General features: G+C 59.4%; 2 protein-coding genes across 5 annotated transcripts; both read left to right on the top strand.

Moving 5' to 3' along the window:
* The first annotated feature begins 166 nt into the window (after positions 1-166).
* On the top strand, positions 167-15,855 carry MAP3K11 (mitogen-activated protein kinase kinase kinase 11). Of its 4 annotated transcripts, none has more exons than XM_042958398.1 (13): positions 167-241; positions 676-822; positions 952-1,045; positions 1,257-2,555; positions 6,768-6,948; positions 7,144-7,292; positions 7,397-7,572; positions 7,697-7,940; positions 8,423-8,536; positions 9,072-9,207; positions 9,296-9,387; positions 13,903-14,334; positions 14,986-15,855. In XM_042958398.1, exons 4-13 carry the CDS (start codon positions 1,814-1,816, stop codon positions 15,321-15,323), a joined length of 2,604 nt encoding a protein of 867 aa, XP_042814332.1. In that variant the 5' UTR covers positions 167-241; positions 676-822; positions 952-1,045; positions 1,257-1,813; the 3' UTR covers positions 15,324-15,855. The 4 variants fall into 4 exon arrangements, with proteins under 4 accessions (XP_042814332.1, XP_042814330.1, XP_042814331.1 ...); XM_042958396.1 differs by lacking the exon at positions 167-241 and adding an exon at positions 288-384; XM_042958397.1 differs by lacking the exon at positions 167-241 and adding an exon at positions 352-442.
* An 860-nt stretch (positions 15,856-16,715) lies between these two features.
* KCNK7 (potassium two pore domain channel subfamily K member 7) lies at positions 16,716-20,154 on the top strand. The gene is made up of 3 exons (XM_007091881.3): positions 16,716-17,676; positions 19,054-19,452; positions 19,706-20,154. Exons 1-3 carry the CDS (start codon positions 17,160-17,162, stop codon positions 19,909-19,911), a joined length of 1,122 nt encoding a protein of 373 aa, XP_007091943.2. The 5' UTR covers positions 16,716-17,159; the 3' UTR covers positions 19,912-20,154.
* The last annotated feature ends 297 nt before the right edge of the window (positions 20,155-20,451 follow it).

Genomic DNA, 20,451 nt, shown 5'->3' with positions numbered 1-20,451 from the left:
GACGACGGCTCCCTCGGCTCTGGCCCGGGGAGAGCCCCGGGACCCTGAGGTCCACTTCCGGGGTTACAGGTCACTCTCTTCGGGCTCCGCGCTCGCCCGGCTACTGCAGGAGCCGGCCCAAGGGGGAGGCCGGAAGGAACCGCGAGCCGCCAGCCAACAGTGGCGCATGCGTGCGACGGGCCTGGTTGAGACCCGGAAAAGGAAAACCTGACCGCAGGAAACCCGACGCACGCGCAGGAAGGTAGTGGAGCGCTAAGAAGCGGCGGAGCCCTTTGGGCGTGCGCAGAGTCCAGGTCTAAAAGAGCTCAAAAGTGGTAGCGCTCGAGCGCATGCGCACACCTAGGCGTTGTCAACACAGTAGACCCCACTGGGCGGAACCGAAGGGTTAGTTGATGAGTGGCCACTGGGTGACGGCGGAATTAATTGGCACAAAACTCTCCCAGTGAGTTACAGGAGGCGGGGTGGAGGCGTGGACTCCCCAGGGCTACAGGGACAGCTCTGCACCACCAAAGCACGCCCCTCTCGGTCCGCCCCTTTTAGTGCTGGACCTCACACCCGCACTCTCGCCCTAAGCGGTGTCTACTTCCGGGTCAGAGCTCAGATTTAGCGGTTGGAGAGTAACCTTACAGAACAGGCATGAGTAATAGAAATAGGATAACGTCGTTTTTCTTAAAGAGACAGGCGCAAGGCAATTGGAGTCCATCCAGCGGCTGTGAGGGCGATTTAGCTATTCTGAATCCAATCGCTGGGCGAAATTCTGGAAGACAGCCTCAGGTTTCAGCCCACTGGGGAAGGGGCCTGAAGAACCGGATTGTTTTCCAGGTGAGGAGCAGAGGACACCTTAGACAACCCGTTCCAAGAGCTTGAGGTGCAGCCAGTCCCGTCCTCCAACCTTGCCCACTCTCATCCCAAACTAGCTCTACAAAGCAGAGTTTCTGGTCTCTGTTTCAGCTATGAAGGGAATGAGGCGAAGAGAAGATGAGTCACACAGTCCTTCAACTTCGGAGCCAAGACTAGACTCGGCTTTGCCCCACTCCCAAGCCAGGTTCTTTACCCCGTTTTGCTGATGCGGATGCAGAGGGGATGGCCTGTCCTTAGCAAAGACCAACCTTGACCCTGAACCTCCTGCGATGGGCGGTCGGGACTACCCATCCCCTCATTGCCCGCCTACCCGGGAACTCCCGGGACCTGCTCCGGCAGCCTCTGGGAGGGGAGCAGGGCTACCCGCCCGCGTCATCTGATGCTGTTTCCTGCAGGAGGGAGAAGAGCGGAAAAAAGTGAAACTCCACCCTCCACCTCTGCCTCCCGCCCCCGGGGCCAAAGTACAAAGGGAGGAGGAAGAAGGGAACGGGGTTGGAGCCGTCGGGCTGAGGGAGCCGGGCTGGGAAGCGGCAGCTCGGCCCAACCAGGGACACTCCAGCCACCCCCTGCGCAAAAAGACCCAACCGGAGTCCAGGCGCTGCCCCTTGCTGGCCCCACCTTACACTCGGCGAGTGCCGGAGCCAGCCTCCCAGGACTGCTCCAGGACTGAGGGACTTTCGGGCCCCTCCAAGCTGGCCATGGTGAGACGCCGGAGGCCCCGGGGTCCCACCCCCAGAGCCTGACCACACTGCCCTGGGTGGCCCTCTAGAAGCCCGAGATGCGGGGGGCCGGGAGGCAATACTCCTGGCTCCCCAGAGAGGTTTGGGTCTGGGGCTGAGGGCCAGGGCCCGGATGCCCGGGTTCCGGGACTAGGGCCTTGGCAGCCAGCAGGGGTGGGGACCAGGGGCACCCAGGGAAGGTACCCCACTTGCCCCAGTATTGGGTCCCAGCCATGGAGCCCTTGAAGAACCTCTTTCTCAAGAGCCCGCTGGGGTCGTGGAACGGCAGCGGCGGTGGGGGCGGTGGGGGTGGCGGCGGAGGAGGCTGGCCAGAGGGGTCCCCGAAGACAGCGGCTTATGCCAACCCTGTTTGGACAGCCCTGTTTGACTACGAACCCAGTGGGCAGGACGAACTGGCCCTGAGGAAGGGCGACCGTGTGGAGGTGCTGTCCCGGGATGCAGCTATCTCAGGCGATGAGGGCTGGTGGGCGGGCCAGGTGGGCGGCCAGGTGGGCATCTTTCCATCCAACTATGTGTCTCGGGGCGGTGGCCCGCCCCCCTGCGAGGTGGCCAGTTTCCAAGAGCTGCGGCTGGAGGAGGTGATCGGCATCGGTGGCTTCGGCAAGGTCTACCGCGGCAGCTGGCGAGGTGAACTGGTGGCTGTGAAGGCAGCTCGCCAGGACCCCGATGAGGACATCAGTGTGACAGCTGAGAGCGTGCGCCAGGAGGCCCGGCTTTTCGCCATGCTGGCACACCCCAACATCATTGCCCTCAAGGCCGTGTGCCTAGAGGAGCCCAACCTGTGCTTGGTGATGGAGTATGCGGCCGGTGGGCCCCTCAGCCGTGCCCTGGCTGGGCGACGTGTGCCCCCGCATGTTCTGGTCAACTGGGCTGTGCAAATTGCCCGCGGGATGCACTACCTGCACTGTGAGGCCCTGGTGCCCGTCATCCACCGAGACCTCAAGTCCAACAACAGTGAGTTTTGGGGAGCATGGTTGGAGGGCGGCGTGGGCCGAGCACACACCTGCCAACTCTCAGCTGAGCCACCTGGGGATCTAGGAGAGGCAGGAGCTCCTGCCCTAGGGGAGTCCCAGCTGACTAGGGGCGCCATGAGTCCACACGGGCCCCAAAGCAGGAGTCCCAGGCACCAAACCGTCCTTCACGCCCCAGCCTCAGATGGAGCCCTTAACCCGAGCTCATAGCTGCCAAGTTAAAAAGTTGGGAGCTCTCAGGTGAGCCATAAGCATCCTGTCTAACCGTGGACACCACTTCAAGGAAGCTGGATACTGGCGCTCATCTTCCTCTCCCCTAAAGCTCACACTTGTGCTGTTGCTGCTCTGCTCTTGTGGTGGGAAGCTTCTCCAGAACAGAGATCTTGGAGAGGAAAGCCCCCCACCCTTCCCACCCCTGGGGGTCAAGGCTGGGGACAGGGCTGGAATTCTGGTCCCGCCCATGCCCCTGACTGCATGACCTTTAGCTCCTTATTTCAACTCAGATCCTCAATTTCAGACTCTGTAAAAAGGGAGTGACCAGGAAGGTGAAATGGCTTAAGGGACTGGGCAAGCCTGGCATCTGATGCCTGGCACGTAGTAGGTCTGCAGCTGTGGGTGTGAGCATTTGAGGGCTGGATCACCGAGAGGGCCTTGCCTGGAATGAGCAATTGGGGTGGGCATGGTGGGGCTAAGGGAACCTCAAGCAGTAAGATTACTCTGTCTCCAGCCATGTCAGGCCAAGAGGCAGGACCACCCCTCCCAGTAGTGGGGACGCGGGGCTGGGTCTGCTGGGGCTCAGGGTACAGGCCGTAGAGCAACAGGAGGTGCGGGAGGGGCTGATGGGTTATTGGAGAGGCATGGGCAACTCTTGGGGGAGGTAAGCATGGATATTTTGGGCGGCCTGGCCTGAGCTGACCATATACAAGTAGCTTATGGAGAGCAGAATGCCCTGACCCAGTAATATCCAAGTCCTTGACAGGCCTGGAGGGGCTGGGGAGGCCTACCAGCCACCCCCACCTACTCCCCTCATCCAGTGGGGCACTTCCCTCTGCTCACCCTTACTTCTTGGCCCTAGCCTTCCAGGGACCCCCACTCACTGCCCCAGCCTGAGGGAGATTCCCCGAAGGCCTTGGGGGAGGGGACTCCCTTCTTCTGTTTTTCCTCCAGTTTTCTTTCCAGAGAAAATGGAACAATAGCCCAGGCCCCTGCTCCCCACCCTCCCCACTGCTTCCTGCGTTTCCTGCTGCCCCTGAGCCGGCTTCCTGCCCCTGCTCCAGCCTCTGCTCCCTCCCCAGCCCAGCTGCCTGCAGGGGAGGAAAGAGCCAAGGGTTGGGGAGGGGGGGGGTTATGGGAGAGGAAGGAGCCAGGGATTGCACACACACACCCCCCCCTCCAGTTCCCCTGTTTCTCTCCCAGAGTCTGGGTGGTGATGAAGGCAGGCAAGGTGCCCTCAGCCTCTCTGAGCCTGGCCTCCCACCTCGAAGACCCCGGTCCTAGGCCTGGGGTGCTGTCTGCGGGATGGTGGGGGGAGTCCCTGGGCCGGGGGGGGGGGCACAGGCAGGAAACAATGGCGTGATTTTCCTGGACAATGGGGGCCTTGTGAGGAAGCCTGGCGGGGAGTGGAGGGGGAATTCTCTAGGCCCACGAGTCACAGGACTGACCAGCCAGCCCGGCCTGGGTCTGACCTCCCCCAATTCTCCCCCAAAGGGCTCCCCCCCAGTTGGAAACCTGGACCAGGCCTCCCAGAAAGGAGAAGTAGGGACCAGGGAAGGGAAGCGGAAGAGGTGTGAGCTGCTTAGGCCCCCAGAGGCCAGCCTGTGGAGGGAGCTGGGGGCCAGGCCCCTTTCAGAGGCTAGGGAGCCCTAAGAGGGGGCTGAGAGCTTGGGATCTCCAGCTCCCTCTCCTCCAGGTGGCCCCCGATCACCCCATCCCCAAGGTTTGTATCAGATGCCAGAAGAGCAACTTGGGTTGGGACAGATTCAAGGCACTCGATATAAAGCAGGGGATGCGGAGGTGAGGATGAGTCTTCAAAGGTGTGAAGCTGGGGGTGGAGGGTGACGGAAAGGCCACCAGGGACAAAGAAGTCCTGAGACTTGGATGAGAGGCTGCCTATCTCTGGGCCTCAGATTACCTGACCGAAAAGGGGAAGCTGGCCTCCCAGCCAGAGATGCTGGTGGGAAAGTGCTTCACTAGTCTGTGAGGTACAAGTAGCTAGAGACCTGGCCAGTTGGTCTTCAAGAGGGTGGGTGGGTCCTGTCACCAGGAGAGACCAGCACGTAGACCCTCGGGCCCTAGCACATAGACCCCTTTGCTTGGTGCCACTCCAGCCACCTGCCGCCCTCCCCCCCCCCCCCCCCCGCCCGTTGCAGTTCTGCTGCTTTGGTTTACTAAATGGTCCAGTTCTGAGCCTCCAGCAGCCAGCCCAGAGTCCATTGCAAAGCAGGGAATATGTTGTGACGGAGGACCGCAAGGAGAGTCAACACGAGAGGGTAGAGACCTAATCTTTAGAGGACAGCTGACACTCAGTACCAGATGTCACACCCTGTGCTAAGGATTTAAGAAGTGTGATCTTGTTAAATACTCATGACGACCCTCTGCGGTGGCTTTCGTTGTCATCCTTAGCTTTATTAACTGTTTGGGACTCAGCCCCAGTCTGGCTCGGAGGAGAGGATGGACTGCAAGACTGTTCTCTGAATTAGGAGAAATTGCAGGGAGATTTGCTGTGTGCGGTGGGATTCAGAAGGTGGTTGTTGAGGGCATTTGGACAGCAGACGGGGCGGTGATGGGCAGCTGAATTGGCTTCTGGCCTAGAGCTTCAAATGTGGGAGAGTCCAACAGGGAGGGGGCAGCTGGCACTTGGGAGAGGCCAAGACAGCCTGGGGGCAGTGGGCAGAGGTTGAGGAGAGGCCAGGCTCTGAGGAGCACTGGCACCAAAAAGGCTGAGGGGAGGGGAGGCCCTAAGGAAATAGCACAAGCAGCCAGAGGCCCCAGAATCAAAGACAGCGGTGGGGGGGGGGGGGTGGCAGTGCCAGATGCGGCCGCAAGGCCCAGAAAGCTTGGCCAGCAGCAGGAGCAGGGGTTATGGTTTCAAGCCTGGAAAAGTGAATACCCTGGTTCTGCCACCTCCTCCAAGAAGTCCTCCCTTTTGCCAGGCTGGGTTAGGTGCCCATCCCCTCTGCCCTCAGTACCCTGAGCTGCCCCCGTAATGGTGCTTTCACCCTGGACAGCAGGGCTGAGTGGTTGGTGTGCCCTGAAATGACGTATGTTCAGAAAGGTAATTGGCTTGGATGTCACTTCTCTACAATAACCAGCAGAGTGAGAGGCCCCCTTCAAACCCTTGATGATTCTATGACTTTATCCTCTTTCTGTTCCTCAAAACCTCTCATCTGAGCCATGTTTGTCCCGATGAGAGATTTGCAAGTTGCTGCTTCTCCTCTGTCTACAGACTATGGTGGCCCCATTGGGGTCAACACCATGAACCCCTACCAAATCTGACCATCCACTCCCGTGTTTGTCCCAAGCTCCTCCTTTCTGGCCAAGGACCTTCACTTCTCAGACTCCCCATTCTCTTCATGTCCAGCTGCATCAGTAGATATCTTTTGTTGGGAGTCTTTCTGTCCTCACGGAGAGTGGCTGCACTAGCCAAGACGAGACATGGGTACCGGGGGCCTGCAGTGCCTGCTGGGTTTCCTTTCTCACCAAGGGGTTCCCTCCTGTTCCCCACACGAACGGGGGTTCTAATTCACACTCCTGTCTCAGCACCATGACAAGACATGGGTTTCTGTCCAATGCAGCATTAGGGAAAAGTTAGAACGCTGGCTTGAGAACCACACAGACTAGGTTGGACTCCGTTCTTTATCTGCATATGATCTTGACTAAGTGGTTTCTCTGCTCCGTTTCCTTTTCTGTAAAATGGGGATAACGATGAGTACCTCGGAGATGGTTTTGTGAATGCTAGAGCTGAGTGTTAATGCCTGGCCTCAAGTAGCCCCTCCGTTAATGTTTCCCAGCATTATTATTTTTGTCTGATTCTACCCCAACCTCCAGCTGTGAGTTCTCCAGCGCAAGATCACCTCTGTGCTTCCAGTACCTAGCCAGCCTGTCTGTGAGATGATGGTTTGCTCCTAGCTCCTCCCTTGTCCCCACTAACTGAGCATGGAGCACCCACAGCCCTGCCCCCCACCCTCTTCCCCAGTTCTGCTGCTGCAGCCCATTGAAGGTGATGACATGGACCACAAGACCCTGAAGATCACTGACTTCGGACTGGCCCGAGAGTGGCACAAAACCACACAAATGAGTGCTGCGGGCACCTATGCCTGGATGGCCCCTGAGGTTATCAAGGCCTCCACTTTCTCTAAGGGCAGCGATGTCTGGAGGTGAGGCCTGGGTAGAGACAGGACAAGGCCATCCGTGGGGCTGAAGAGGGCAGAGGTGGCTGCCAAAATCTAGGGCTGGGCAGACAGGCAGAGCCCAGGGGGAGGGACCCAAATCATTTGGTTCCTAGTTGCTTTGGGGTGAAATAGTGATAAGTAAGTAGAGGACGGGACACAGACCCTTTGTCTTGCTTACAGTTTTGGGGTGCTGCTGTGGGAGTTGCTGACTGGGGAGGTGCCCTACCGTGGTATCGACTGCCTTGCTGTAGCCTACGGAGTAGCTGTCAACAAGCTCACACTGCCCATCCCTTCCACCTGCCCTGAGCCCTTCGCACAGCTCATGGCAGGTAAGGATATGGGGCTGAAGGGTGTGGGGCAGAGCCCTTTGGCACGGGACACGCCCACCCACAGACCCTTTCTCATTCTGTTCCCCCTCCACTCGTGTCCCCAGACTGCTGGGCGCAGGACCCCCACCGCAGGCCCGACTTTGCCTCCATCCTGCAGCAGCTGGAGGCGCTGGAGGCGCAGGTCCTGCGGGAAATGCCGCGGGACTCCTTCCATTCCATGCAGGAAGGCTGGAAGCGTGAGATCCAAGGCCTTTTCGACGAACTGCGGGCCAAGGAAAAGGTGGGAGGGGTCGGGGTGACGGGATTGGGAAGAGAGGCCGGGAAGTGCCTCCACGGTCTCCGTGGGGGCGGGCGCTAGGGTCCTTACTGGGCTGATCCCACCACCTTCCTTGTCCCGGGCGCAGGAACTTCTGAGCCGCGAGGAGGAGCTGACCCGCGCGGCGCGTGAGCAGCGGTCACAGGCAGAGCAGCTACGGCGGCGCGAGCACCTGCTGGCTCAGTGGGAGCTGGAGGTGTTCGAGCGCGAGCTGACGCTGCTGCTGCAGCAGGTGGACCGGGAGCGGCCGCACGTGCGCCGCCGCCGCGGCACCTTCAAGCGCAGCAAGCTCCGCGCGCGAGACGGCGGCGAGCGCATCAGCATGCCCCTCGGTAAGGGGCGGGGTCTAGCGCGCCTCCCAGTCATTGGTTATGAGCGGAGAGGTGGGGTCGGGCTTGTGCTGGCCTCACTGGGATTGGTCTGGGGTGCTGGTGGGTGGGACTGTGAGCCGAAGGCTGGAAGGGGTGGGGCCGGGAGTGTTGTTTTTCTCATGTGGGCGGGCTCTGGCGGAAATATTTGCATGGCGGCCAGGGAGTGGCTGCTCCCGGAGAGGGGCGGGGCTCATGAAAGTTCGGGGAAGGCCGTGGGCGCCCGGCGGGTCGCCTCCGGGGAATCTTCGGTTGGTGGAGTCCTGGCTGTCCGCTTTCCTTATGGAGAGCCTGAGGCCCGGGAGAGCGGTGACCCCGGCTTCAGTCACGCAGCCACCGTGCCTGAACTGCCTTCGTGGCCTGGGAGCTGGCTGAGGGCTCTTGAGGGTTGGAATCCTGGCTCTCGTTCACCACAAACCTGCACCCTGCTTTCCCCCCAACCCCAGACTTCAAACACCGCATCACCGTGCAGGCCTCACCCGGCCTGGACCGGAGGAGAAACGTCTTCGAGGTTGGGGCTGGGGACTCGCCCACCTTCCCCCGGTTCCGGGCCATCCAGTGTAAGAAACCTCTCCGCATGCTTTTCCCCTCAGCACCATATCCTTCTGTCAAACCTTACCCTGGGAGCTGGATCCCACTGTCTTCTCCTAACTCCCCACACCCAGACTCCCTCCCCTATCTGTTTAGACCGATATCTCTGCGTGCCCTGGGCGGCATTTATTTGATCTAAGTAAGTTTTATAGATGAGAAAAATGGAAAAAGTAACTTGCCTAATGTCACATAGCTAACGAGGGGCAGAGCCAGCAAACCCAGGCAAGTTTGCCACAGCATGCGAACTACTAAACAGCAAATGCCAACTGGAGAACTAGATGAGATACCCCACCCCACTGCTAACCCCAGAACCCAAACCTACCTACCCCATCCCAGTTCTGTTCAGATTCTCTGTGGCCCAAAGCCCACCCTCGGAATAGTATGGGTTCCCACCTGATCCCCCATCTTCTAAGAAGTTGTCCCTGGAGCCAGACTGTTATGATTGGAGGACAAGGATCAGGGCTCTTGACCTCAGCTCAGACCCTCTTGGTTTTCTACCCACAGTGGAGCCTGCTGAACCAGGCCAGGCATGGGGCCGCCAGTCCCCTAGACGTCTGGAGGACTCCAGCAACGGAGAGCGGCGAGCATGCTGGGCCTGGGGCCCCAGTTCCCCCAAGCCTGGGGAAGCTCAGAATGGGAGGTGAGTGCCAGAGAGCCCCCGCCCCAGCATCATCTACCTCCCCAATAGTCCTGAGATTCACGAAGCCCAACCTCCCTCCCCTCCCCAGGAGAAGGTCCCGCTTGGACGAAGCCACGTGGTACCTGGATTCAGATGACTCATCCTCCTTGGGATCTCCTTCTACACCCCCAATGCTCAATGGTGAGTGGCCTTTTCTCCCTCCCCCTACCCCCACCAGCAAACAGCAGACTCGTGCTGCGCTCCTATGGGTACTATGGGGAAACTACAAAAAATCAGCAGCAGGGCAGGTCGTTCCTAGAACCCCCATCTGACCTATATAGGTCCACAACTGAGCCAGGTACAGCCCAGGTTTCAGGGGGCCCATAGTGCAGTCCTCGTGGTCAGGCCTGGCCCGCAAAAGGCCTCTTTTCTGCCCCGGTGGCAGCTGCTGTGCCTCAGCAGGCTGTAGGGAGGGAAGGAAGACAGCAATGGTACTCCCCATTTGGGACCCAAGGGAAGCTGGGTCCAGAGAGGGGAGGGAAACTGTGCCCGTGGAGTGGACCAGGCAGGTGGCTGCCACACTGTGCTCAGAGTCCCTTCTGAGCAGCCTGTAGGTAGAGGAGAAGATGAGAAAGCTGAGAAGGTGGGGATCCAGAGCCCATTCTCACTGCACCTGGGGCAGTTCTGAGCTTTTCTGTCCTCCATGAGGATACGAGCAGTTACTGCGCGTCAGGCATTCCCTTTAAGCAACAACCCTGTGAGGTAGGTGCTGTTATTATCGGCATTTTAGAGATGAGAAAGCTGTGGCCCCGAGAGGTAAAGTAACCTACCTGGGGCCTTCAGCTAAGGATTTGAATGCAGAGACACTTTGGCTTCCTCAGATGCTTTCACCTGAAGAAAGGGTTTTTCGCACACAAACTGCTTGGGAAGCTAGTGGGTTGGGCAGAGATCAGGGCTCCTGTGTCAGAGGGACAAGCAGCTCGGGATTGGCAAGGGGTAGAAAGCTGCATCCTTCTTTGCCTGTGGATCCCGTCAGAGCCCCTCTCGCCCCACCCAGCACATCACCTCCACCATTATTTGAGTAACATTTGATAGTAGTAACAACAGGTAACATTTACTAGGTCCTTCGTATGTGCCAGGCAATGCTGGGTATTACGATTAGGACCATCTTATAGAGGCACAGAGAGGTTATGTGGTTTGATGTAGGGCACACAGCAGAACAGGGATCTGAACCCAGGTCTGACTCCAGCAACAGGGCCACGGACCCTCATCTGCCGCTCCATTTTCTACTCCAGAAATTACACTGCCCCAAGCTAGCTGTAGAGATGGAACTGAGAAGTAGAAGGCCCAAGGGGCAGCTTGGTTCACCTGCTCTAGAATGTACCAAGCTAAAAGGGCCGGTGGAGAACTTAAAGTCCTGTCAACCCAGGTGTGTAGGTTGAAGCGGCCCCTACCGTGTTCTGCAGAGCCCTTTGACCTTGCTCTTTCTGAGCAACCAGGAGCCGGGACACAAGGGTCTGAACCCCATCCTTCTCAAGCTTGCCCCTGACCTGGAAGGATATCCCCTATCCCAGCCCAGCCGCCGGCTGAACACTTGGTTCCCTAGCACGAGCCCACACTCCAGTGGCCATCTTGGGCCTAGGAGAGTACGTGACCTTGACCTTCCAGCCACCCACACAGTCGGAAGCCTGGCTGAGAGTCAAAGAGGACCCTGTGAGGTTGTCCCAGGCACACGCCATACTACCGGGGAACGGGTTGCCGTAAGGTGCCTGTTGGTGGATACAGTCCGCCTATGCTGACGGGACTGCTCTGTGACTCTCTGGAGCCGCTAACTGCCACACGGCACGTGCTCTCTGTGAGGCCCCATGGAAGCGATTTCACCTGCATCTCTGGGTCAAGATGGCCGTGCTGCTTTAATTCAAAGCAACAGAGTTGCCAACTCTTAGTGCTAGGAAGAGTGGAGGCAAATTCAAATCCCTGCCGAATTACCTTGAGCAAGGCACTTACCTCTCAGAACCTCAGTTTCTCAAAGCCATTGATCACAGGAACTTCTTCACACTCTCATATTCTGTGCTGACTTCCATCCGCCCTTACCTTTGTCTCATTTTTCCTGCTCGTTTTAGTTTTTTTTTTTTTTTAATGTTTAGTTTTGAGAGAGAAAGAGAGAGTGTGGGGGAGGGGCAGAGAGAGAGGGAGACAGAATCCGAAGCAGGCTCCAGGCTCTGAGCTGTCAGCACAGAGCCCGATGTGGGGCTCGAACTCACAAGCCGTGAGATCGTGACCTGAGCCGAAGTTGGCTGCTTAACCGACTGAGCCACCCAGGCACCCCTTCCTGTTTGTTTTAAACATGTTTTTCCCCTGTTCAGTTTAATATCATTATAACTATCAGTTTCATCATCTGTAAAGTCGTATAATAGTGATCACCTTATGGGGCTGTTGCAAAGATCATAAGAATGGATGCCCCCATCAAACATATATTGATGCATTTTGTGAGACAGGCATCGTACATATTAGAAATCAACCCTGGGGCTCCTGGGTGGCTCAGTCAGTTGAGTACTTGCCTCTTGATTTCGGCTCGGGTCATGATCCCCCAGGGTTGTGGGATCGTGCCCCACCTCAGGCTCTGAGTGTGGAGTGTGGAGCCTGCTTAAGATTCTCTCTCTCCCTCTTTCTCTCTCTCTCTCTCTCTCAAATAAAAAAAAAAAAAAAAAAAAAAAGAAGAAAGCTCTCTCTTTCTCTCTAATAGAAAGAAAGAAAGAAAGAAAGAAAGAAAGAAAGAAAGAAAGAAAGAAAGATCAACCCTGCCCTGCCCTGGGGGAGGGCCTAGTGGGGGGGAGGGGCAGACTCAGAAACAAACAAGTGGTGGGGCAAAGGCTGTATAAGGCATAAGGTGAGCAGTAACTCCACAGGTTAGGAGAGATTCTGGGAGGGCTTCTAAAAGAGGAAAAAAACTCTTGTTTTCCTCTAGGCACTACTCACTTCACTTCTGGCACCAAATGTGGGGTTCCCATTCAGTTCTAACACAGTCTACCTGGAGTTCGCATCGGGCCCTCCAGGTGAAGGGCTCAGTCCCACAAGACTGCCCCCCACCCCCCTTCACATGCCAGTCACAAGTCCAGGGTGTCACGTGTGCTTCTGACCAACCACCTATGGGCCAGAGGTTCCCGTGACCTCCTCCCCAGGTTTGGTAATTTGCTAGAGCAGCTCACCAAACTCAGGAAAACAGTTCACTTACTAGATCACCAATTTATCATAAAGGATACAGATCGAGAACAACCAGATGGAAGAGGTGCTTGGGGCAGGTCTGTGGCAAGGGGGGAAGCGGGGCTTTAGGACCCTCTCTGGGTGCTCCACTCTCCTGGCACCTCCACGTGTTGACCAGTGGAAGCTCTCTGAACCCTTTGGCTAGGGGTTCTTTTTTTATAGAGCCTTCATTATGTGGACACGATCAATTGATTGAATCATTGGCCGTTGGTGATAGACCTCAGTCTCCAGCTCTCGTCACGTGGTTCATTCGCCCCGGCGACCAGGCTTTCCAAAAGTGACCTCATTGATGTGAACTTAAAATTATTTTTTTAATGTTCATTTATTTTTGAGACAGAGAGAGGGAGGACAAGAACAGGTCGGGGGAGGGGCAGAGAGAGAGGGAGACACAGAGTCTCAATCAGGCTCCAGGCACTGAGCTGTCAGGACAGAGCCTGACATGGGGTTAGAACCCACGAACTGTGAGATCACCGCCTGAGCCAAAGTCAGATGCTTAACCGACCGAGCCAGCCAGGTGCCCCATCGTTAATGTGAACTTAAATGTGATTCAAAGGGGCTTGTCAGGAAGAGCCAAAAACGCTCCTTTCACTTCTATCAATGTGATCACTTAGGAAAATCTAAGAGTTTTCGGAGTTCTGTGCCAGGGATGAGATGAAAACCAAATATGTATTTCTTATTATAATTAACAGTATTACAGCTTCACAGGGAGGTGCTCTTTCACCCGGGGCTTGAATGGTGACTGAGGGATCACAGAAAGCCGAGGTGGGAAAGTTGTGCTGGGCAGAGGGAACGGTGCGTGCACAGGCACGGGGCTTTCCACACCCGAGGAAGAGGAAACCTCGGAGGAAAAGTTGAGAGCCAGGGAGTTGCAGGCCTGAAGCCACAGGTGGGGGCCAGGCCTTCATCCTCTGGGTCTGTGGGCCCGGCTCAGCCCCAGCAGATGTTTGTTGAATGAATGAGTGCGTGACGCTGGAAAAGGAGGCAAGAGACAGTTTAGGAAGGGCCTGGAAACGATGGGGAGTTTAGCCATTTGCATTTTGGAAGGCAGGGGTCTGGGCAGGGGCAGATAAGTCAGAGAGACTGGGTAAGGGTTGTGGCTGAGAAAAGGGACCCTGAGCCAAGCCCTGGTAGTAAAAGTTCAGTTTCCCCAGCCTTGCATTTCCTCCTCTGGACCCCCAGCCCCATGTCCCACTCCAGGCCTGGCCCGAGGAGGGTGGAGTAGAGGAGAGAGATAGAGAGAGAGAGAGAGAGAGAGAGACAGAGAGAGAGAGACAGAGAGAGAGAACGCGCGATGGGCGAGATCGGTGGGCAGGGAGGAACCGGGTGGGGGAGTAAAGGAGTCAGGGAGGACGTTGGTGGGGAGCAGAACTCAGTCCTTGTTCTAGGCCGCTGAGGGCCCCCTGTGGCCCCCGCCCGGAAGACGGCCTAACGTGTGCCCGCCCCCGCTGCCAGGTAACCCCCCGCGGCCGAGCCCGGAGCCCGAGGAGCCTCGGCGCCCAGGCCCCGCCGAGCGCGGTAGCGGCTCCGGGACGCCCAAGCTGATCCAGCGCGCGCTGCTGCGCGGCACAGCCCTGCTCGCCTCCCTGGGCCTGGGCCGCGACCTGCAGCCGCCGTCGCCGTCGCCGTCGCCGTCGCCGGGCGGCCCGGGCCGCGAGCGTGGGGAGCCCTCGCCAATACCCCGCGCGCCGCTGCCTACACCGTCAGCCGCCGAGCCACCCCCCTCCCAGCTCATCCGCTTCTCCCCCAAGAGGCCCGACGCCCCCGCCTCCCCGCTGAGCCCGGACGCCCCCGGCCCGCCCACCCCTGCGCCCCTGCTGCTGGAACTCGGAGTCCCCGTGGGCCAGCTGTCAGCCAAGAGCCCCCGGCGTGAGGAGGAGAGGCGCGGTGAGTGGCCCGAAGCAGGCCTCCTGTGGGTGACAGCGGGGAGGAGAGGCCGCTGGGGACGTGTGGGGCAGTAAGGCTGGGGCCACAGCCATCTATCTGCTGGATCCCAGACCAGGCCCTCAGGGCACTGGGGACGCACAGAAGGAACTGAGTTCTAAGTTCAGCCACCCAGTGGCGGGAGAGGGGGCTGGGGTGGGGGGGCATGGCCAGGCAGGTTGTGAAAGAATAGAAATAGTCCTGGTGAGATAATGACAGCAAACGCCTACTGGTTGCTTACTTGTGCCAGGCGCTGTTCCTTGAGCTGCGGAGAGATTGTCTCACTTAATTACATGACGGGCCTGTGAACAAGATACTCTTGTTATACCCATTTTTTAGATGAGGTTTAAGGCACAGAGAGATGAGGGACCCAAGGCTCTCACCAGTTAAGTGGCAGAGCTGGGATCCAAGCCCAGGCCCGTCTACTCCAGAGGCCTTGCTCTTAACCGCTGGGTAATTAAACAGATGCACCACAGAGTATAAAGGGCCATGGAAGTTATGAGTCAAGCAGCTCGCTGTGCAGATAGGAAAGCTCCAGAGGTGGGCGGTGCCTCCTGTGGACACCCAGGATTTGGTGGCTGCCTGACCCCGTGCCCCCTCCCTCAACCTTCCTAGGAAGTGCTGTCTCACCGCCGCCAGGGATATCACGCTCTGCTCCTGGCACCCCAGGCACCCCACGCTCACCGCCCCTGGGCCTCATCAGCCGACCTCGACCCTCACCCCTTCGCAGCCGCATCGACCCGTGGAGCTTCGTGTCAGCCGGGCCACGGCCTTCGCCTTTGTCCTCGCCACAGCCTGCGCCCCGCCGGGCACCCTGGACCTTGTTCCCAGACTCGGACCCCTTCTGGGACTCTCCACCTGCCAACCCCTTCCGGGGGGGCCCTCAGGACTGCAGGGCACAGACCAAAGACATAGGTGCCCAGGCCCCGTGGGCGCCAGAGGCAGGGCCCTGAGTGGGCGGGGCTGCTCCCCCACGCTCCAGCTGCCCTACAGGAGCCACAGTATACACTGGAACAGGAGCCGGGCGAGCCTCTGTAGCTGCCTTGGTTTCCCCCAGGGACCCCACCCCCTTTGGGGGTCAGGAACACTACACTGCACAGGAAGCCTTCACACTGGAGGGGGGGAGCCTGCACCCCCCCCACACCTGCAACCTGTGGGTCCCCCGACTTACCTGCCCCGTTGGGGCCCAACACTGTACCCAGCTGGTTGGGAGGACCAGAGCCTGTCTCAGGGAATCGCCCCCAGGGGTGGTGCAGGAAGGAGGGGAAGTACAGGGGAGAGGGGCTGGCCTCGGCTGTCACCAGCACTCTTGACCAAGCCCTGCTACTGTGGCCCCCGCCCCAGGGCTTAGTGCCCGGATGCCCCCACCCCTGCCCTGGGGGTCCTCTGGGGCCAGGACTCTCTGGGTGCCCTCCTGCCGCCCCGGCCAGGGTTGGGGCCTCGGCCTCAGGATCCTATGAAGCCAAATAAACTCCCCAAGCTGTCTCCCCGGGTGCAGCCTCTCACCTTTTTGGGAGGTAGCCGGGGGATCCGAGCCATCACGCAAACCTGGTGACTTCGTGCCCTCAGCACAAGGGGCAGTTGGCCTGAGGCTAGGCTGGGACCAAGGGCACTGGCCTCGGTCAGGCATTCCAGGCCCGCCTCAGCCTCCTCGGCACCCACACGCGCTGCTCTCGCCCACCTTCTCCCCACCCTTGGCAGGCCTTTCCTGCCATTTCAAGAATCGCCCCGTTCTTCCTGCTGCTTATCCTCGGGACCCAGCTGCAACATCACCTCCCCTGGGGCGTCTTCCCTGGCCATGCTGTGCCCGCCACAGCCAGCTCGCGGAGCTCGGGCGTCCAGAGCCCACTGGGCAGAATCTTGGGGGCTTGTCCTGGGTTTGTCTCTATTCCAGGGTCTGGACCAGGAGGAGTGACCACCCTGGCTCATGGCTCCGTCCACACTTCTCTTACTGGCTCATGGCTCCGTCCACACTTCTGTGGGTTCTGCGGGGGGGTGGGGGGCACCCTACACCAGGCCCCGGGGCGGGGCCCTTGCGCTCAGCCCCTCCATGGTTCAGGGGAGTAGTAGTCTAGGCTCCCCGCCCCTGCACACACCCTGGCAGCCAGGCTCACTGTGTCCCCAGTGTCCAGTGGGGCGGGACTCAGGAGGGCCCAGCACAGGGTTCTCAGGGAGAACTCAGAATGGAGGTGTGAGAGCGTCCTCTAGGCGGCGGCCTTGGCTCCTCTCAGCTCACTGCCCTGCACCCCCCCCCCCACTCTTCCCAAATACCCACTCCTGTCCCCACTCCTGTCCCCTCTTCCTTGCAGGCTGCCTGCTGTACCCCCCTCGCACCCCCCTCCCAATAGGTCCACCTAGGCCACTCTTGTCCTCTCGGCCCTGTGTCCTAACCCCCCCACCCCCCCACCCCACGCTGTTCCTCTCACACCCCAAGCTCTCTCCCACCTTGACTGGCTTCTGTTCCCCAGCTGAAATGTCAGTCTTCACTCTTCCAGGGCCTTCCCCCAGAACTTCAGGGTATGTGTGACAATTCAAACTTGTCACATTCTCTTGCTAACAGGTTTCTTGTGGAACAGCAGGAGGAAAGGGACCTGTGTCTGTCTTCTTGTCCAGTGTCCTCAGGAAAAAGAAGTACTTGCTGAGGGGATGCAGGGAGCGGGCCGGGCTTGAGTGAGCTCCTCCCTGAATAAGCCACCCTGTGTGACTTTGAGCCAGTCTCGCTCGCTCTCTGGGCCTCGACCTGCTCCACCCCGCCCCCATCTCCCCGGCTTCGGGGAACTGGGCAAATAATGTCTCGTCCCCAGAAATTAGGAGGAGGGACCCGGACCGACCCCCTTGCCGCTCACTCACACTCTCCCTCAGTGAGTCCCTGGCGTCTGTCTTCAGCCTCCCACGGGCACCTCCTCCCGGCCGCACCCTGCCAGCCCCTCCCAGGTGCCCGTGGAGCCGCCAGCTCCCACAGCACCTCCGACCCCAGGCGGCACAACATGGGGGCTCTAAGGCCCTGGGCCCGGTTCCCACTACTGGTTGTGGCCCACCTGCTGGCCCTGGGGATTGGGGCTGCTGTGCTTCAGGCCCTGGAGGGGCCGCCAGCCCTCCGGCTCCAGGCCAAGCTCAGGACCGAGTTGGCCACTTTCCAGGCAGAATATGGGGCCTGCCTGCCACCTGGGGCGCTGGAGGAGCTGCTGGGCACCGCCCTGGCGGCCCAGGTACGCGGGGTCTCCAGCCGGGGCGATGGCTCAGAGGCTGGGAACTGGGATCTGCCCTCGGCCCTGCTCTTCACTGCCAGCATCCTCACCACCACGGGTAAGGCTGCCAGGCGGCCGGGCAGGCGGGGGCTCCTGGGGGGCCCTGGCGATGTAGCCCTTCCCTCAGCCCCAAAAGGCCAGACAGATCCCAGGCCTGACTCGGCCTGACATCAGAGCCGGGGCTTCCCACACCAGTACCCCAACTGGTACCTCAAGTTCAGCGGCCAGGCAGGGTGTGTCCTCCTCAGCCACACACCCCGACGCCCCCTGACATCCGGGAGAGATGCCCAGACCCCGTGGCCCGAGGCAAGGCGGGGAGCGGGTATTGTAGGGCGGATTCTTGAACGGAGGAGAATGGAGTGAACCCAGGAGTGCAGGTCAGGACCACCGACTCCGGAGAGAGTGGCCAGGGGGAGGAAGTCCTGATGGAACGCTAGCCATGGCAAGAGGGCACAGAGATGAGGGATGACGGAATTCCTGGCAGAGGGAACAGCATGTGTGAAGGCGCAGGGAAATAAAGGAATGGGACCCGCAGCCCTGGAGGTTTTTTTGTCCTGTGAGTGGACATCGTCCGTACAAACATCTGCAGAGTGTCTAAATGTCGTCTGAATCTGTATTCCCAACTTCTCTCGGACAATCAGGAGAGCTATATCCCCTCCGAGCCAGAATCCCTGCAAGGCGGCATATTGTCCGGAGAGGAACAAGGCCTGTACTTTTGGACAGAACGCTTCCACTCCGGGCCAACCCAACGCTCTTGTCTCACATCTGGCCCCTCTAGGCATTTGCGTTTACAACCTCCGGACCAGCTGGTCCTGTTCTCCCAGCACACCCTGCTCTCCCGCCTCTCCCTGCCTTGCACATGCTTTTCCAGTCCTGACTGCCCTCTCTCACGCACGCTGCCTCTTTTGCCGCCGTTCATGTCACGTCTTCACTGACTTTCCTGCATTGTCGTCTCCACCAAAAGGCAGGGCCTGGGCAGACTCAGATGCCAGTGCAAGGCCTGGCACACAGGGTGTCTCAAGACACTTTTGGGCAGGGGAAGAGTGCGTAACGTTCTTCCCAGTGGATTTGGAAGCATCGTATTGGTCAAGGGCAGAGCTGAGGAACCGGAGAAAACCCAGCTTCCTCTGGGGCAGGATAGGGGTTCTCAGAACTGTCCCAGCCCCAAGAGGCCTAAGGTGACTGCCTCTTTTAATGTTCCATTTCCCAGAAAAGAGTGGGCACAGAGGTAAAGGGACTTGTCCAAGACCCCCAGCGAATGAGGAGCAAAGCCAGCCAGAGCACAGGCGGGAGCCGGTCCCTCGATCTCAGCCACTAGAGGGCGGTCTTCTGCCAGAGGCCTCGTTGGGGGAAGCGGGGGGGGGGGGGGGGGGGGGGGAACCACAGCGGGCATCCCGCTGGAGTGCTCATCGCCCCCGGCCTCTCTCCTTTCCAGGTTATGGCTGCATGGCCCCGCTGTCGGCGGGCGGAAAGGCCTTCTGCGTGGTCTACGCGGCCCTGGGGCTGCCAGCCTCGTTAGCGCTCCTGGCCGCACTGCGCCGCTGCCTGCTGCCTCTGCTCAGCCGCCCAGGGGCCTGGGTAGCGGCCTACTGGCGGCCGGCCCCGGCCAGGGCCGCGTTGCTAGGGGCAGCCGGACTGGGCCTGCTAGTGGCTGGCGCCTTCGTGCTGCTGCCAGCGCTGGTGCTGTGGGGCGTCCAGGGTGACCGCAGCCTGCTGGAGGCCATCTACTTCTGCTTCAGCTCCCTCAGCACCATCGGCCTGGGGGACCTGCTGCCGGGTCACGGCCGTGGCCTGCATCCGGTGCTTTACCACCTGGGCCGGCTCGCACTTCTCGGTGAGTCCAGCTGCCAAGGAGCGTGAGGGCGAGAGGAGGGAAGAGGAGCCCGGACTACGACTCCGTAAACCACTGGGGAGGCCTAGCCGCCCAGGTGCAGGAACCCTGCCCTGGGCTGTGGTGTGGGAGTCGTAGAACCCTGACGGCACCCCTGAGTGGCGCCGGGTGCCGGGGTGGCGGGTCACCTGGCTGGGAGGTGGCAGGGAGCATATGGGCACTGCAAAGAGCTGTGCCATCAACCTCTCCTCACCAGGTTACTTGCTCCTCGGGCTCCTGGCCATGCTGCTGGCCGTGGAGACCTTCTCAGAGCTGCCACAGGTCCGCGCCGTGGTGAAGTTCTTTGGGTCCAGTGGCCCGCGGACGGCTGAAGACCAGAGCGGCATCCTAGGCCAAGATGAACTGGCCCTGAGCACCCTGCCATCCTCGGCCGCAGCCCCAGAACAGACCCCAACTTGCTGATGGGTGCGAGGTGATGGAGTTGAGCTCTGTTCAGGCGGACGAGCTTGAGGAGGAAGCCCCCAGTGATGGGAGGGGAGGGTGTGATTGTAAGGACCTCAGGCAATAGTGGTTTGTTTTGTTTTGTTTTTTTAAAGAGAAAGGCAATAGCCCTGTTCTGGTCCCTTCTTTCAAAATGGGACCCCTAGGGGCGCCTGGGTGGCTCAGTCGGTTGGGCAACCGACTGGGCTCAGGTCATGATCTCACAGCTTGTGAGTTTCAGCCCCGCATCGGGTTCTGTGCTGACAGCCCAGAGCCTGGAGCCTGCTTTCGATTCTGTGTCTCCCTCTCTCTGTCCCACCACTGCTTGCACTCTTTCTCTGTCTCTCAGAAATAAATAAACGTTAAAAAATTAAAAAAAAATTTAAAAAAATGGGATCCCTAAAGCGATCAACGACCCAAACCCCACCATCCTTAAACCCCATCATCCTTTGAAGGCGAAGGCCGAGGGGGGGTCCTCCCCGCATCTGGGAACCTCAAAGCCCGCCCGGCCCCATCCGGGAA

Source organism: Panthera tigris, chromosome D1, assembly GCF_018350195.1.
Source record: "Panthera tigris isolate Pti1 chromosome D1, P.tigris_Pti1_mat1.1, whole genome shotgun sequence".
Classification (NCBI taxonomy): Eukaryota; Metazoa; Chordata; class Mammalia; order Carnivora; family Felidae; genus Panthera; species Panthera tigris.
Note: the sequence above shows the minus strand (reverse complement) of the source record. Positions and strands in the feature narration are given on the sequence as shown.